The sequence below is a fragment of the Odontomachus brunneus genome, unplaced genomic scaffold (genome assembly GCF_010583005.1).
Source record: "Odontomachus brunneus isolate Ranch 3 - 2012 unplaced genomic scaffold, Obru_v1 Obru_scaffold_161, whole genome shotgun sequence".
NCBI lineage: Eukaryota > Metazoa > Arthropoda > Insecta > Hymenoptera > Formicidae > Odontomachus > Odontomachus brunneus.
Genome location: NW_022639611.1, coordinates 752,173 through 768,165, shown reverse-complemented (window position 1 = coordinate 768,165; position 15,993 = coordinate 752,173). Strand labels below are relative to the sequence as shown.

At 31.9% G+C, this 15,993-nt stretch overlaps 2 protein-coding genes across 4 annotated transcripts in view; one reads left to right on the top strand and one right to left on the bottom strand.

Moving 5' to 3' along the window:
• Nucleotides 1–8,008, bottom strand: part of LOC116850927 (inositol monophosphatase 2-like) — a 12,078-nt gene extending 4,070 nt beyond the window's left edge. Inside the window, exons 1-7 of one of the 3 annotated variants that reach the window (XM_032829789.1) lie at nt 7,604–8,008; nt 4,902–5,001; nt 4,081–4,356; nt 3,017–3,150; nt 2,671–2,927; nt 754–859; nt 505–665 (exon numbers count right to left, since the gene is read on the bottom strand). In XM_032829789.1, coding sequence (XP_032685680.1) covers nt 505–665; nt 754–859; nt 2,671–2,927; nt 3,017–3,150; nt 4,081–4,185 — 763 coding nt within the window. In that variant the 5' untranslated portion in view covers nt 4,186–4,356; nt 4,902–5,001; nt 7,604–8,008. Of the gene's footprint in view, nt 1–504; nt 666–753; nt 860–2,670; nt 2,928–3,016; nt 3,151–4,080; nt 4,357–4,457; nt 4,718–4,901; nt 5,002–7,603 lie in introns of those variants that run through there. The other 2 variants (XM_032829790.1, XM_032829791.1) reach the window with 2 other exon arrangements.
• LOC116850926 (ATP-dependent helicase brm) overlaps nt 1–15,993 on the top strand; it is a 64,851-nt gene that overhangs the window by 20,557 nt on the left and 28,301 nt on the right. The window lies entirely within an intron of this gene.

The window sequence follows — 15,993 nt, the reverse complement described above, 5'->3', positions numbered from 1 at the left end:
TATATATATATATATATATATATATATATATATATATATATATATATATATATATATATATATATATATATATATTTGTTCTTTCTATAGTCTTTCTATTATTTGTATATCTCTATTAGATCAATTGATGCATAAATGAAACATTGATAAGAGAAATAAGAAGATGATATTTGTCGTATTTGTAATATTGTGTATATATATCCATCTCGACAGTTTGTTTCAAATTAACATTTGTAAATAAATGAAATATATAGAAACTGTAATTTTGTTCGTTAAATAGTAAGGTTATGAGTGATTTTCTTAATGCATCTTACTAAAAATACGGCATTGAACTTTACATCTCCTTAGCTACGTCAAAATAAGCGACAAAACCTTATCTTCTGTATGTATGGTTTCTTAGTAGCACCATATATTGGAGGTAGGAACTGTATTTGACAGATATTACGGTTAGTCGGGAATACGATGGACGGGTTCATAAAAAGAAGTAAATAATATATTGCATACCCGTTACGCGATCCACAACGACGCCTCCCGCTTCCGAAATGATCAAAGACGCTGCGGCTATATCCCATGTCGAAATGCCAGGGCCTTCGATATGGTAAGCTTCCACGATTCCCAAAGCGACGTAGCACAGCGTTAATGCCGCCACACCGAGTGTGCGAATACTTCAAGAAAAATTTGATTGAATAACGCGTAATAATGGAAAGTCGACTTGCAGTGACGGCGGCTAATTCGTCGCATACTGAAACTCACCCTTGAGCTGCCTTAACGATAGCTTGGACTCTCTCCACCATCTTCTCCCGCATATCGTCTATTTTCATGAAGCCGCATTCCATGCAAACCAAAGCTTTCGACAAATCTGTAAAATCGCAATTGCGATTCGGAATGCAAGTATGCATCGATATTTCATAATTGTTGAAGTGACTAACATTTGCGTACAATGACGCTTGTTGACTTTTTCGTCGACGACAAATTTCGGAGATATAGACCGCGATAAGGTTGCCGTCGACTATTGCAAGGCAGCGATCGGCAGAATATTGATCTATGATATGTGTTATTCTGTCACTTGAAAGTAAAAATACAAATAAACGCAATGAAATAAGCCTATAAGAGCCAATGCAAGATGTTAGTGCCACGAATTAATATTTACAGAAATATTAATATAGCATCATATAACTTAATATAATATCATATAAAATTAGGTTTAGGAGGGTGACCTTTATCATATATATGAAGATCAAGGTCATAGGTGCTGGGTCTGTTATTGTAAAGATTTACCAATATTAATTGTATAAACGTTTCGGTTGTACGTTTCAACCCTCTTCAGTAAAAATACGCACGCAATTCTTCAAGGAGAACGAGAGCCAAATCTAGACGGAGTAAATAACGGTAAAAAACGCTATACCAATCTTTTGAGAACCATAATATCCAACAGACCGTTGCATGGTAGATTTTAAATTAGTGGAGCCTTTAATAGTCCGATAATCTTGTTGCAAGACCTAGGCAAGCCAGCCGCCGTGCACCCATCAACATGTTTCTAAGAACGTGGTAGAGAGTCTGAGATATAAAAGACATGGCAAAGATGATTTTTTTACATGGTGGAAGAAATGAAAATTATGCTTTTATATAAAAAAGAGAAAAAAATTAAATAAAATGGCTTACCAAAGTCTCACACAAGAGGAACAATTTCAAAAGTAAGTCAAAATAAAAAAATAGCTTTCAATCTGTTTCAACGCAAGGCTCAGAGGAAGGCAAAGTGCGCAAAGCTTGATAACGCTACATATACAATAAATTTGGAAACATAGGTAAAAATAAAGATTAAAATGCATATTTTATTATAATTCTGTTTCGCACTTACCTTTACAAAATCGGCATTTATGTCATTTGATAGAGCAAAGTTTCAAGTTTAAGAATCCACTTTCTGTATTGCTGTGCAATAAAGTTTAATGAAGTCATGGGCAACCGAAGTCAAAATGCTCAATTTTACTTTAATCCTTAGTAATACGGAAACACAAAATTGTAAAGAAATTTTTTCAGAATGTAAATTGTATAGAAAACTTCAATCTTTTACACGGAAGAAATTAAAATTTTTTCAGATTTTTTCTTGCGTTTGTGGCATGTCTCAAATTGAGAAGAAAATTTTCCATTTTGTCCATTTCGTTTTCATAAAGACCACATTACACTAGTGATTGATAAAAGTTAAAAGTTTTAAGAAGACGGCCAGTCTGTCCTGTATAAATTACAATTATTACATTTAATACATATAACATTCCTATTATGTAGTATAGGTGTCTTTTTATACTTATAATGTTGTCTAATTTGTTGTAACCGTAGAAAGTCAATTTATTGCCAACGGTAATTACAAATTGGAGAATTTTCTTCAGATTGACATGATATGTTAAAAGTTTATATAAATATTTCTATTTAAAGACTACAACAATAATATTGGCCAGGATTAGGTACGTGTCTAGCTCCATTAGTATTTTTATTTTTTGGTTCAAATTATTTTTAAAATATTAGCGAAAGACAATTATAGTGGTCATTTGTATAGAACAGTTTCATGTATAGACACTATATTGACTATGCATACATAGGGAGAGCTCCGTGAATGGTTATTGTAGTGGTCATTCGTTACGCGGATTAAATTAAACAAAATTAATAATTCGTTACCTTCGATTTTGGATACTCGAATCGGCTTCCCGTTCAAAAACGCGCCTCGTCCTTTCCTAGCCGTAAACAGTTGCTCGAGAATGGGATTGTACACGATACCAAGGACCATTTCCTTCTTGATGGCTAAACCGATTACTACGCATGTGTGCGGAAATCCGTGAACGAAGTTCGTGGTGCCGTCGATAGGATCTATGATCCACGTAGGACTATCTGTCAATTCAGGTAGTTCCTTACCAGTCGATTCTTCCGCGATAAATCTAATGCGAAAAAGACCGCCGCGTTAATCTTGTCACTCATAACTATTTCTGTTCAAATTAAGTGTCGTTCGAGGAGAAAAAGTATTTACTTGTGACTCGGGAATGCGCTTTTAAGTTTGCTGACAATAACGTCCTCTATCTTACGGTCGTACTCGGTAACGAGGTCCCAGTCACCTAATTTCTCGTTGACGTTCTTGGGACTGTCGATGAAACTCCGGAGAATCTTAAACATCATTTAAAAAAACATCATTTAAAAATTAAAATCTAATATGTTACAAATATATCATTCGAATATATCATATGTATCGCGTAGGCGAAAATTATTGTAGAATAGCATAAACGATGTTTTGCGATAATCATGAATAAATGTCACGATTACGACAGTGAAGTAAACGCGCTGTAAACATTGTAGAATTTAATCGCCGAGTTGCACGAAGCAGTTATCTGATTCACACTATTTTTCAACTTCTAAGACGAGTTCCGTTTTTCCTGTTTCTTTCAGTACGGTGAGCCGCTGTTGTTCACGGCACCATTTATCGCGTTTTAGCCTTCAGATCTAAATCGACATTCTTTCAGCTTATTTTTTACGATTAATTTATGTTTATTACGCGGTAAATTAAATTTATCTACGTATATTTTATGTTTATGTATACTCGTTTGCAGTTTGAATATTTTTTTTTTCGACACATTTCAAAACACATCCAACGTCCAGTGAGAAAATCTATTTTATTTATAAGAATTACTCAAAAACAAGTTCTGCCATTGGACATCAGCTGCATTCCAAAGTGCAGCGAAGAAAACGTGTTTAAACCATTCTGCAAACGACTATATATTGGATTTCAAAACACTTTTTTTGATATAGCTTGGAACGCAATCCGTGGTCCAAGGAGAAAACATAACTTTTTAGAGATTAATTAAAAACAAATTCCCTTATTGAACTATCGACTGCGTTCCAAAGCGTACGCGCACGCATTAGGAAAAAAAGTGCTTTAACCATTTTGAAACTTAGTTTAAGGAACTATAGATCGTATGATGGGAGAAGAATATAAAATTTTGAAAAAATTTTTTTCTCTGATATCACGCGATGTTAGTAATTGTGGCGATGATGAAGAAGATAATGATGATGATGATGATAATGGTGGCATCTGCTCACCTGGGCAGCTTCGCGTGTCAATTTAATTGCAGTTTCATAATAGACCTCTTCGATATATCGCGCCATTTCCGCACACCCCGTTAAACGTGTGAACGGTACACGCATCGATTACGACCTTGTCAGGAAAAGGCACGAGTGAGCACTGTGCCTCCTGCAACTATACCTCGTGTTTTTCACTTGAATCGCTCGTGATTCCGAGGACAACGATCAGTTCCGCGGCGCGTTCCCCATCAGGCGTCAACTGAAGGTCTTCTCTCGCTCTTTCTCGGAGTACACCTCGATTTAAAATGTCAGACATTTGATATTTTATTTGACAAATTATCTTAAGATTATTCTGATGATCATCATTTATTAAGAAGATAGTGCGATTAACAAACCATAAAAGCGATTTGACTATGTCCTTTCGTTCTTTATCGGTTGTTTAATTACCGCTTCTACACGGAAAGAAAATTTAAGTCTGTGTAACCGAATTGGGACCAGATAAAATGATATCTCTGTTACCGCGGCCTTAAACATTTGTTTAAACATCGAACTATATCAAAATTTGATTGAGATAACTAAGAGTAATTGGTTGAGTATAGAAACTTTTCATAGAATTTTTTCTACTTTTACAACTGAGTTTTCGTCTAGTCCCCGGGCAACAGAAAATTTAATTACACTAACGGAGCTATTTTTCCGTGTACACGCTGATGAGCAGTCGAAATAATGTACTGCAAATGCACTATTATGAAATAATCAACTTATCGTCATTTTGAAATAACAGTGATGAAATACAATTTTGTTAATTATACGTAGTCTGAGATGCATATTACTTGCCTAACCTTCTGATACAAGATACGTCTTCGCGATGTGATTCTTTTGTAAAGAGAACGGACGTGAATCTATGCTATCTCGTTGATTTATCTCTTACGCTTGGTGTATCTACGAAGAAATCAGAAATCTCAGTGACATAAGAATCTTTACATAGTGATCCTAAGGTTATTTTCAACAGCAGCTGGCTGAGCCTTTGCTTCGTAAACGTGAGTTGTTTCAGGCGACGATAAAAATGGCAGCATTAAAAGAGTTATAATAAGATAATAAATGCATTCATTGATTATCGTGACGGAAACAGGTGCTGTTTCGGGCTTTGCATCCTTGATGCAGATTACGACGCTTTTTATGTGGTTATCAGTACGTGTAGAATTGCTCCGAAGAATATATAAGTCGAATGACACGAGTTGCTATCAATTACAATATGCAAGATGCAAAGAATCGTGAGTTGTTTTATAAAAAATGCGTCTTTTGTGAATTGTTTATATAATATTATATAAATATTTATCATATAAAATGGCGAAATAAATATACGAAATAAATATGGAAAGAATAATTAAAGTTTCCTCAAGACGATATATCATGTAAAATGTGAAAAATGAAAATCTGTTATCACAAAGAATCTCTCTATTTTTACGATATACGATAACTTCACGATCTTTCATTGGCATTCTTTGCGTGCAAAACAACTTCTTCCTGAATAGAAATTGAACTTCGTAATGGTGTAGTCACAAAAAGTAATAAATTTTATCTAACTGCACTACTAGTAATGTAAAAACGCTACATCTGTCCAGCTGCTTTCCCTCATCTAATCTAAAATAAATAGTAAAATTATATAATTATGCGTCATTTATGCGCTTTTCGAAAATAACACATGCAAAAATTTTATGCTCTATTCGTTATACCATAAAAAAAGTTTTGTGGCGCGGGAAGGGAGTCAGATGGACGCCAAGTCAGCTTTCTCATTAATAAATAAGAAGATATTTAATAAAACAAATATATAGAAATTATGCGCTCTTATATTCAGATAATTTCGATTTTTTCGCTGCAATTTTTAAAGGACTTTTCTCTTGACGTAAAAAGTATAATTATCATAGAATTTTTCTAGGGAACTTTTCATAGAACTTTTACAGAGACTCTGGTTCATATGTAGGCCACTTACATTGCCGCAGTTTTATTATTGTTTTACTTTTACAATTTGGCTATAATAATCGTATCTTTTTACTTTTTTAACTTTTAAATACTTGTCCTTCAAGTTTTCTTTATTAATATTTTTATTTATTATAATAAATAACAATTGTGAAATAAAGTTAAATAATAGCGTTTTTTCCATTTTAATTCGTTCCGGACGACACAAATAAAGATAGGAATCTAAAAAAAAATTATTGAATATTCTTGGTACTTTCTACTATTATATATAATTTTTGCAAATTTTTTTACAGGTTCAATTTTTTATAAATAAAGTATTAGTAAGAAAATTAATAACTTTGTGTTTAACATGAAAAAAAGCAGTATGGTTGACTCATACATAAATAATTTAGTTGTGCCACTCAGATTTATATGTAGACCAACCATATTGTTTTTCCAGTAATAATCAATAAATAAAATTAACATAATAAATTTATGAGAATAGATAGATTAAAAAAGTTGCATATCATATTGATTTTACGATAATTTATTGATTGTTAGAGTAAAAGAAAAATATTCAAACTGTTTTACACAAACCTGCTTAATCGATTGCAAGTGCATTTTATGGGTATATTTTTTTAATCCTACATATTTTTTGCAGGAATTTGAAGCGTGTATTTTTTCGCTTTTGACGTCACCAACTCGAAATTTTACTACGAATAGCTAGGAGTCTTAAATCTAAATTCTTTTATTTAAATAGAATAAGCAATTGTTTTTTTTTTCATGAAAAGATATTATTTAAGAAATGTGTTTTCTTATTTAAAAACCATATTTTCTTATTAGTAAATTAAAAATATGTCTATTAGTAAATGTCTAAATAAATATGTTATTAGTACTTATCGAATAAATATTTTTCAATTTTGTTAGATATCTTTTCTCTCAGTGTAGCTTTTGATTAAGGTCGACTACTTTCTACTTGAGTTTGTTCGTTTATATATTATGCAACTCTTGGATAACTCTTGGACAATTTGCAGTGTAAACTACGCGTGAATTTCTTAAAATTGCATTTTGTAAGATACTAGCTATAATGTTTTTTCATTACAAGTTCATACACACTTGCATCGATATTATTACGCATTGTCGATATGTTGTTGTTATCTTGAGATTATTACTAAAATTATACTATGCTTTTAGAGAACTATACGATATGCGCGAATCGACTCGGTCTACAATTATACCAGTTTTTTCCGTACATCTTGTTAACTTACATCTTATTAACATATAGCGATAGTGATCGTGTATCCATATTTTCCAGGCTGATATTATCAGTACTTATCGTACTATTATTACAATTACGATCTTTCGGTTCCCAAAGTCTGCGTTCATTGTTTATTAAATTATTACACCGCTCTCAACGCTTATATGTGTTACATAAATACTTAATATTCTCTAACAATCGGCTAGATTTGTTTTGAACGTCTATATTTTTCTGTCTATTCTATTGCTATTCTATTATTTCTACTACTGAAACAGCTTGTTTATAGAAAAATAATATCTTGGTTTTATTTAATATTATGAAATTTACCTTCTACCAGTCATTGCAATCGCAGAGCTTATTCTGAAGTACCCGTCAGAGAATATTAAAATGCGAAGTTTGTTACTATTTCACTTGTTATCCATTTTTCCTGATACGCAAAATGTGATATTTATAACAACTTGTTCATGTGGGTGTTGCCATTGAGCGATCAGATAACACCTCTAAACGTGTAATTATACGAATAATGACGAAAAATCTGTGTTGTATTAAAACAATCCTCCGGAAATATTGATTTATTACACGCAATGAACAGACATAAATATTCATACACAATAAAACTGTACGTGAGATCTTCGCATAGGACCTTGATAATTGATCTGTTTTATCTTATCATGTTTTATCAATCTAACAGTATTTTATAAGACAAATTGCGCATGGAGGCCTATTTAAATGCCATAATTTCTACAGTATTATTACTTTCATTAATTTTAATAAATCGATTAATTGAAAATGCGACGATTGTGAATTGTTTTATTAATCGTGTTTACCATGTACGCGAAAAGCGCTACTACGAGTAAGAAGTATGGAAATTTAATATGTATATTTTAGGTGTCTGCATAGCGATTATTTAAATTACTGCTTAGTTGCAAATTGCATGCGCAATTATAAATATAAATATAAAATATAAAATTATAACTATAAATATATGACAACTTTTTTTCTTTTAATTTAACTAATAAGTGAGCGGATTTGTATAATGTACAGTCGATTCAAATCGCAATGCGAATGTTTTGCGAACTATTAGTTTCCGATTTTACTTACAAATCTATCACACGCATTGCGTGATAGAAAATTGTAACAATCTTTTGGTTTCATGCCGCATTATTACATAATATGTAAACTACAAATTGTTTATGACAACATCTTAACGTTATTAATAAACAATACAGATATCATTGAAAATCACATTTAGAAATTTAGAAATTTTACAGTTTTTTTTCTTAATTTTAACATTTACGAAAAATCCCTGTGTTAGTATAAATATGAAAAAGCGAATTTATTCATTGCATTCTATATTGGATTCGTCGTTCAATTTTTTGGAGTGATCTTGTTTTATTTATAAGAATGACGATTGTTCCAGAGAAAAATGGAAAGTTCATAAATTAATTCGTTTTGTAATGGTCAACGTCGGTGTATAGTGCGACTAACGCAATCACAATAATATGTCGTATGATATCTGAAATTATGACGTCAGTGGAATTTTTGAGGAATACTTCTCTAGACCGGTTCTAAGTAATTTTCTTGTGTAGCGTGATAGGTTGGACACGTACCATGATAGGATATACCTACTCCTGCTTCTCCTTCTCCATCTTTAGCTTTTGAATTATTCAACGCGCGTCATTTTTTCTTCTGATTTCTCGGTCAGATTCTCTGGAGTCTTTCCTCTGGATCTCCAAGTCAATATCGATGATTAATTTAGACATCTCTCGTGCTAGAAGTTCGTTCGATACCGCGGCTTTATAATGTTGCAAGCACCACCTGGAAATAGTTATAATAATTATTTGAGCAATTATATCGATCGTTTATATGGAAAGAATTTTATCATGAAAATTATTTAATTAAATTTTGTAACTGACAAATATATCAACATTTAAGCCTTGATTTATTATCCTTCTATTTCATATATGCTATTTATATTTTAGCTACTTGCACAGAGAGAACGATTTGTTGAATCAAATAAACGCTTCTTTGGTCCAAACAAATTTTTTGGTTGACCGAACAAAGTTTTGGTTAAAAATATTTCGTTGGAACTAAGCCGTAACTATTGAAAAATACAAGACAATTTTATACTCCCTACAAAAGTAGTTATCAGAAGGTTTACGCTAATTGCGAATGATTAATCATTTGGGAGGATTCCGTTTGCCTACAAATTAATTGCCTACAGTATCCATTGCTGACATTCAACTTATCCACATTTCATTTGCACACAAAAATTATTTCCTAAAAAACAATTACCTACAAGTTGTATTACGCACAAATAAAAAATTAAAAACCGAACGCTCATTTGCACACACGATACTTGTGCACAAATCACATTGCACATATAATATTATTGCCTACAGTATGATTGTTTACATGCTCTATTGCGCACAAATAAAAATTAAGAGACGAATGCACGTTTGCGCACAAAAATTATTGCCTACAGTAAGATTGCTTACAAGTTCTATTGTGCACAAATAAAAATTAAGAGACGAATGCACGTTTGCGCACAAAAATTATTGCCTACAGTAAGATTGCTTACAAGTTCTATTGTGCACAAATAAAAAATTAAGAGATGGACGTACGTTTGCACACACCAAACTATTGCGCACAAGCCACATTGCGCACATAATATTATTGCCTACAGTACGTTTGCCAACAAGCTCTATTGCACACAAATAAAAATTAAGAGATAAACGTATATTTGCACACAAAAATAATTGCCTACAGTACGATTGCCTATAAGCTCTATTACGCACAAATAAAAAACTAAAAGCCGAACGCTCGTTTGCACACATAATATGGTAATTATTTAGTTTAGCGGCAACACCTCCGATTTCGATGAAAATAGGCTTAATCGACGCGTTGTCATACCATCTATCTTTAGCTATGTGACTGGGGGGCTTTGCCCGTATCACGGGGATGGGGGCTACAGTCTCTTATGCTTAAGCTAAAGAGTGAATTTCTCACAAAAGACTGTAGCTCCCACCCCACCGTGATAGGGGGGTCTGGGGGGCGAAGCCCCCCAGTCACATAGCTAGAGATAGACGGTATAACTGGATAATTACCAATTTTTTAAACGTACGTTCGTTTCTTAATTTTTATTTGTGTGCAATAGAGCTTGTAGGCAATCGTACTGTAGGCAATTATTTTTGTGTGCAAACGTACGTTTGTCTCTTAATTTTTATTTGTGCGCGATAGAACTTGTTGGCAAACGTACTGTAGGCAATAATATTATGTGCGCAGTGTGGCTTGTGCGCAATAGTTTGATGTGTGCAAACGTACGTCCGTCTCTTAATTTTTTATTTGTGCACAATAGAACTTGTAAGCAATCTTACTGTAGGCAATAATTTTTGTGCGCAAACGTGCATTCGTCTCTTAATTTTTATTTGTGCGCAATAGAGCATGTAGACAATCATACTATAGGCAATAATATTATATGTGCAATATGATTTGTGCGCAAGTGTCGTGTGTGCAAACGAGCGTTCGGCTTTTAATTTTTTATTTGTGCGTAATACAACTTGTAGGTAATTGTTCTGTAGGCAATAATTTTTGTGTGCAAATAAAATGTGGATAAGTTGAATGTCAGCAATCGATACTGTAGGCAATTAATTTGTAGGCAAACGGGATCCTCCCAATCATTTCACTTTTTATTTTTATATACATGTGTGGCATGTTTTAGCTATATAATATATTTATAAACTAAATATATTATTAATATATTAATAATATATTATTAAGTAAAAAATAAAATAATTAGAGAAATACAATAATGTTGAACAAAATTATAATAACTTACACAAAAAGCTTGGCTTGTCTTTTTTTAATATTACATCGATAATAAATATAATATTTTAATAGTTATTAAAATAAGAGAACCATTTGCCTATAAAACAAGGCACGCTAAGTGCTTTTTGTGTAAGTTATTATAATTTTTTTCAATATTATTTTATTTCTCTAATTATTTTATTTTTATTTAATAATATATTACTAATATATTAATAATATATTTAATTTATTATTATATTATGTAGCTAAAATCACATATGTTTATAAAAGTAAAAACTGAAATGATTAATCATTCGCAATTGGCGTAAACTTTCTGATTACTTTTATAGGGAATATAAAATTGTCTTATATTTTTCAATAGAGTATTATTCGCGAGAGTACAATTGATCTAAATAAAGTTGTTTTAATATTTTTTACATACCTTTTAGTTTAACTTTTGTTGTAATTTATTTATAACGATTTTTTTTTGTAAAGACAAATAATGCTAAAGCGCGTACACTTGGCTTCTTTTTTTTACTTTTTTTTTTGAAAGTAATTTTGTTTTTACATCATATCTTTTTTTGCAAAATAATATTAAACAAAGTAAGAAGAAGGAGAGAAAAAAAAAGTACAGAAAGCGGGAAAAAGAAGAAAATATAAGGAGAGAAAATAATACAGATATGTAACAGAAAATAGAGGCGAAGTAAGAAAATAGAAAATAGAGTGATATAAGATAGTAAAATAGGAAAAGTTACTTTTTAAAATTAATTCAATATCATTACTCGTTATTCATCAAGAAAGTACGTTGTTACCGTTATATTTCATTATTAGACAAACAGAGAAAGGGAGCTAAATGCAGTAAATATTGAACTATTAGAAGAAAAACAGTACGAAAAATAAATATGGTGAGAATAAAAAAGTGAAAAAGAAAAAAGGAGATATATATTACAATTATTGATTTACTGACTCGTAATTTATTAAATTAAATAGGCTGTATAGATATTGGAATATAAATAATAAAATAATAAATAAATAAGAAAATGAGTTTCTTTGTTAATAATTTTATACGTTGAACTTGGACATTTTAAATATTAAGGTGTACATAAAAAGCAGGTTCTTTAAATTTTATTTCAGAATAATTCATTTTTATAAAAAATGTGTCTATCTCTCTGTCTCTTTCTCCCTCTCTCTCTCTCTCTCTCTCTCTCTCTCTCTCTCTCTCTCTCTCTCTCTTTTTATTTATTTTTTATTTATTATTTTATTTTTTATTTTTTGTATACGTTATTATATTTAATTTTACTATATTTTATTATTTATTTATTATTATTTCTTATTTATTTATTATTTCTTATTTATTTATTATTTCATTATTTATATTCCAATGTCTATACAGCCTATTTAATTGAATAAATTACGAGTCGGTAAATCGGTAATCATAATATACAGGATGTTTCTTCTTATCACATTAAGTGGGAATGTAGAACGAGTTGAGGTGAACATAAAAGTCCCATACCGTTTTGCGATATTTGTAATAATAACCGAGAAATTAATTGTAAAAGATTAAAGGAAAACACACGCTGAATGGTTGAGCGAGGAGTGCTTGCGATCCAGTAATATAGCAATCAGATGTCAGCGCGCGTCTTATATCGCTCTGATCTTACGTCTTGCCGCACCGCGCCGAGGCGAAATGTAGGAGTGCAGCGATAGAAGTATAGGCAATGGTGCGTTGTTTTTCCAATCACCGCGCGCCGATATCTGTGCGCTATATTATTAGGCCGCGAGCGTTCCACCTTCAACCATTCAGCATGCGTTTTTGCATAACAATTAATTTCTTCGCTTTTACAATTAATTTCTCGGTTATTATTGCGAATATCGCAAAACGGTATAAGACTTTTATGTTCATCTCAATCCGTTCTACATTCCCAATTAATGTGATAAGGAGAGTTTGGAACACTCTGTATATCTCCTTTTTTATTTTTCACTTTTCTATTCTTACCGTATTTATTTTTTGTACTGTTTTTCTTCTAATAGTTCAATATTTATTGCATTTAGCTCTCTTTCTCTATTTGTCTAATAATGAAATGTAACGATAACAACGTACTTTTCTGATGAATAACGAATAATAATAATAAATTACTTTTAAAAAGTAACTTTTCCTATTTTACTATCTTGCATCTCTCTATTTTCTATCTTCTTGCTTCGTTTCTATTTTCTGTTCCTTATCTGTCTGTGTACTATCTTCTCTCCTTATATTTCCTCCTTTTGTTTCCGCTTTCTGTACTTTTTTTCTTACTTTTTTCTTCTTGTTTAAAAATAATAAAAGTACAAACAACATAAAGAGTATCCTATTTCTATATTCGTATAAGTTCTATATTCTTATAAGTTATCCTATATTATATAAAGCAATACCCTAACAGCACAGATGTCTAGAAGACATCCAGAGAATGTCCTGGAGACGTTTCTACATCCTCAGGACATCTCTGAGACGCCGCCAGGAGATCTTGTGTTGTATGGATACTTATTTATTATCGCGGCAGACAAAAAAATTTATTTATTTATTTATTATCTATCCTTTTATTTATTCATTCTCTTACTCACACATATATTCTTCTTTTCTTTCTATCTCCTTAGTTTTTTTACCGTTTTATTATTTATCTTCATTTTTTCTGTCTCCTCTTTATTTCTTTTCGCACATTCTCTTTTCTTTTTTTCTTTTCTTCTTCTTTTCTTTTCCTTCCTCTTTTATCTTCTTATTATTTAATTTAGCTATAAAAAGTAAAGACAACACAAAGTATTCAAGTTTTACATCGTTATATATTTTTATGCATTCGCCAATATTTATCTGATATTATCCTTATTAATTCCATAGCTTTTCTTCAAAATTATCACAGTAAACACACTTTGTAACTTTTAAAACTATTATACATTAAAAATATAACCTCGTTATAACCCCATTCTCATACACGCGAACTGTCACTCGACTCCGCCGCGATGACAGTTACAAGTTGGTAAATCGGTAATCGTAACACTTAGAAACCCTGGATATAAGAAACTGGCCAAGGCTGGTCTAAGTTTTGATTGGTTAGATACAAAATGGCGTAGCCAATGAACGGTGACTATATATGTGAAAGAAAGCGCGAAACAGAAATGGGGAAAACACAAGCAAATAAATATTTTAGCAGTATTTTTATTCAAGAAATGTTAATTTCCAAGAACTATTGACATAAACACATAATTAATACATTCGCACAATAAAATATGGAAATATATTAATATAGAAATATATATAAATATATAACTTAATAATATATTAGGTGGTAAACTTAGTTCCTGCGGCTCACAGTTAGATGACGTTAGTTGTAATTTATTTTGACATCTGAAACTGGCTGCATTTTAGAGGTTAGACATTTGTTAATAAAATTCAGTGCGAAGAGATTCATTTAAGCGAGCAGTGCTATTTTTTCTTTTGTTTAAATATGGAACGTGATAAGTTGTTTTTTCGACATGTGCTGCTTCATTACTTTGACTTGAAAAAAACTGCAGCTGCAGCTCATAAATTGTTTTTCGAAGCTTATGGCAATTATGCTCCATCGGAAAGAACATGCCAAGTATGGTTTCAGCGATTTAAGAGTGGTGATTTTGATGTCAATGATAAAGAACGCTCAGGACAACCGAAAAAGTTTGAAGACACCGATTTGCAGGCATTATTGGACGAAAACTTTACTCAAACGCTCCAAGAATTGTCTGCAGCATTAAATGTTACTCCAATGGCTGTTTTCAAACGTCTACATGCAATGGGAAAAATTCAAAAGGAGGGCAAATAGGTACCACACGAATTAACCACAAATGCCATTGCGAATCGCTTAAACATCTCTATTTCTCTGCTCGCCAGGCAGAAAAAGAAGAGTTTTTTGTGGCGCATAGTGACTGGCGATGAAAAATGGATATACTTCGATAATCCTAAACGAAGAAAATCATGGGTAGACCCTGGCCAACCATCGACATCCACACCAAAGAGAAATATTCATGGCCACAAAGCAATGCTTTGCATTTGGTGGGATATGCACGGCGTCGTTTATTATGAGCTACTCAGACCGAACGAAAGTATCACGGGGGATCGATATCAATCACAATTAAACCGTCTGAATGAAGCATTGTTGGAAAAAAGGCCAGCAGTAGCCAGCAATCGACGTAAAGTCATGCTTTTGCACGACAACGCTCGACCACACGTTGCCAAAGCCGTCAAAGAAACACTGATGCAGCTCGAGTGGGAAGTTCTCCCGCACCCAGCGTATTCACCAGACTTAGCTCCTTCGGACTATTACTTGTTCCAGTCGATGCAGCACGGCTTGGTGGATACACACTTCAGAAATTACGAGGATGTGCGAAAATGGATCGACGAATGGATTGCATCAAAAGACCAATCGTTCTATCGTCGCGGAATCTACGCGTTACCCGAAAGATGGGAAAAATGTATAGCTAGCGAGAGAAAATACTTCGATTAATGTATTTTTTGCTTTTGATGTCGAAATAAATAAGTTTTTTAAACAAAAAACCGCAGGAACTAAGTTTACCACCTAATATATACATAACACATGTATATATGTATGAATAAACATATGTAAACATAAATATATGTACGCTCAGAACAAAACCAAAGCTATGCACTTATTATTTAAATAAAATATTATTTAATCAATGAATGCATAATCATAGTTTGGTGTTAAAAATAGGTTTCCTGTTTTTGCATACAACAACCCGTCATTTTCTATAACATTAGATTATTTATTATGAAGTAATTGATGTTATAACATAACCTATATTGTCATATTTTAGAAACAGATAATTGTTTATCCTTTAACTACATTCAATTTTGCAGATTGTATATATATATATATATATATATATAT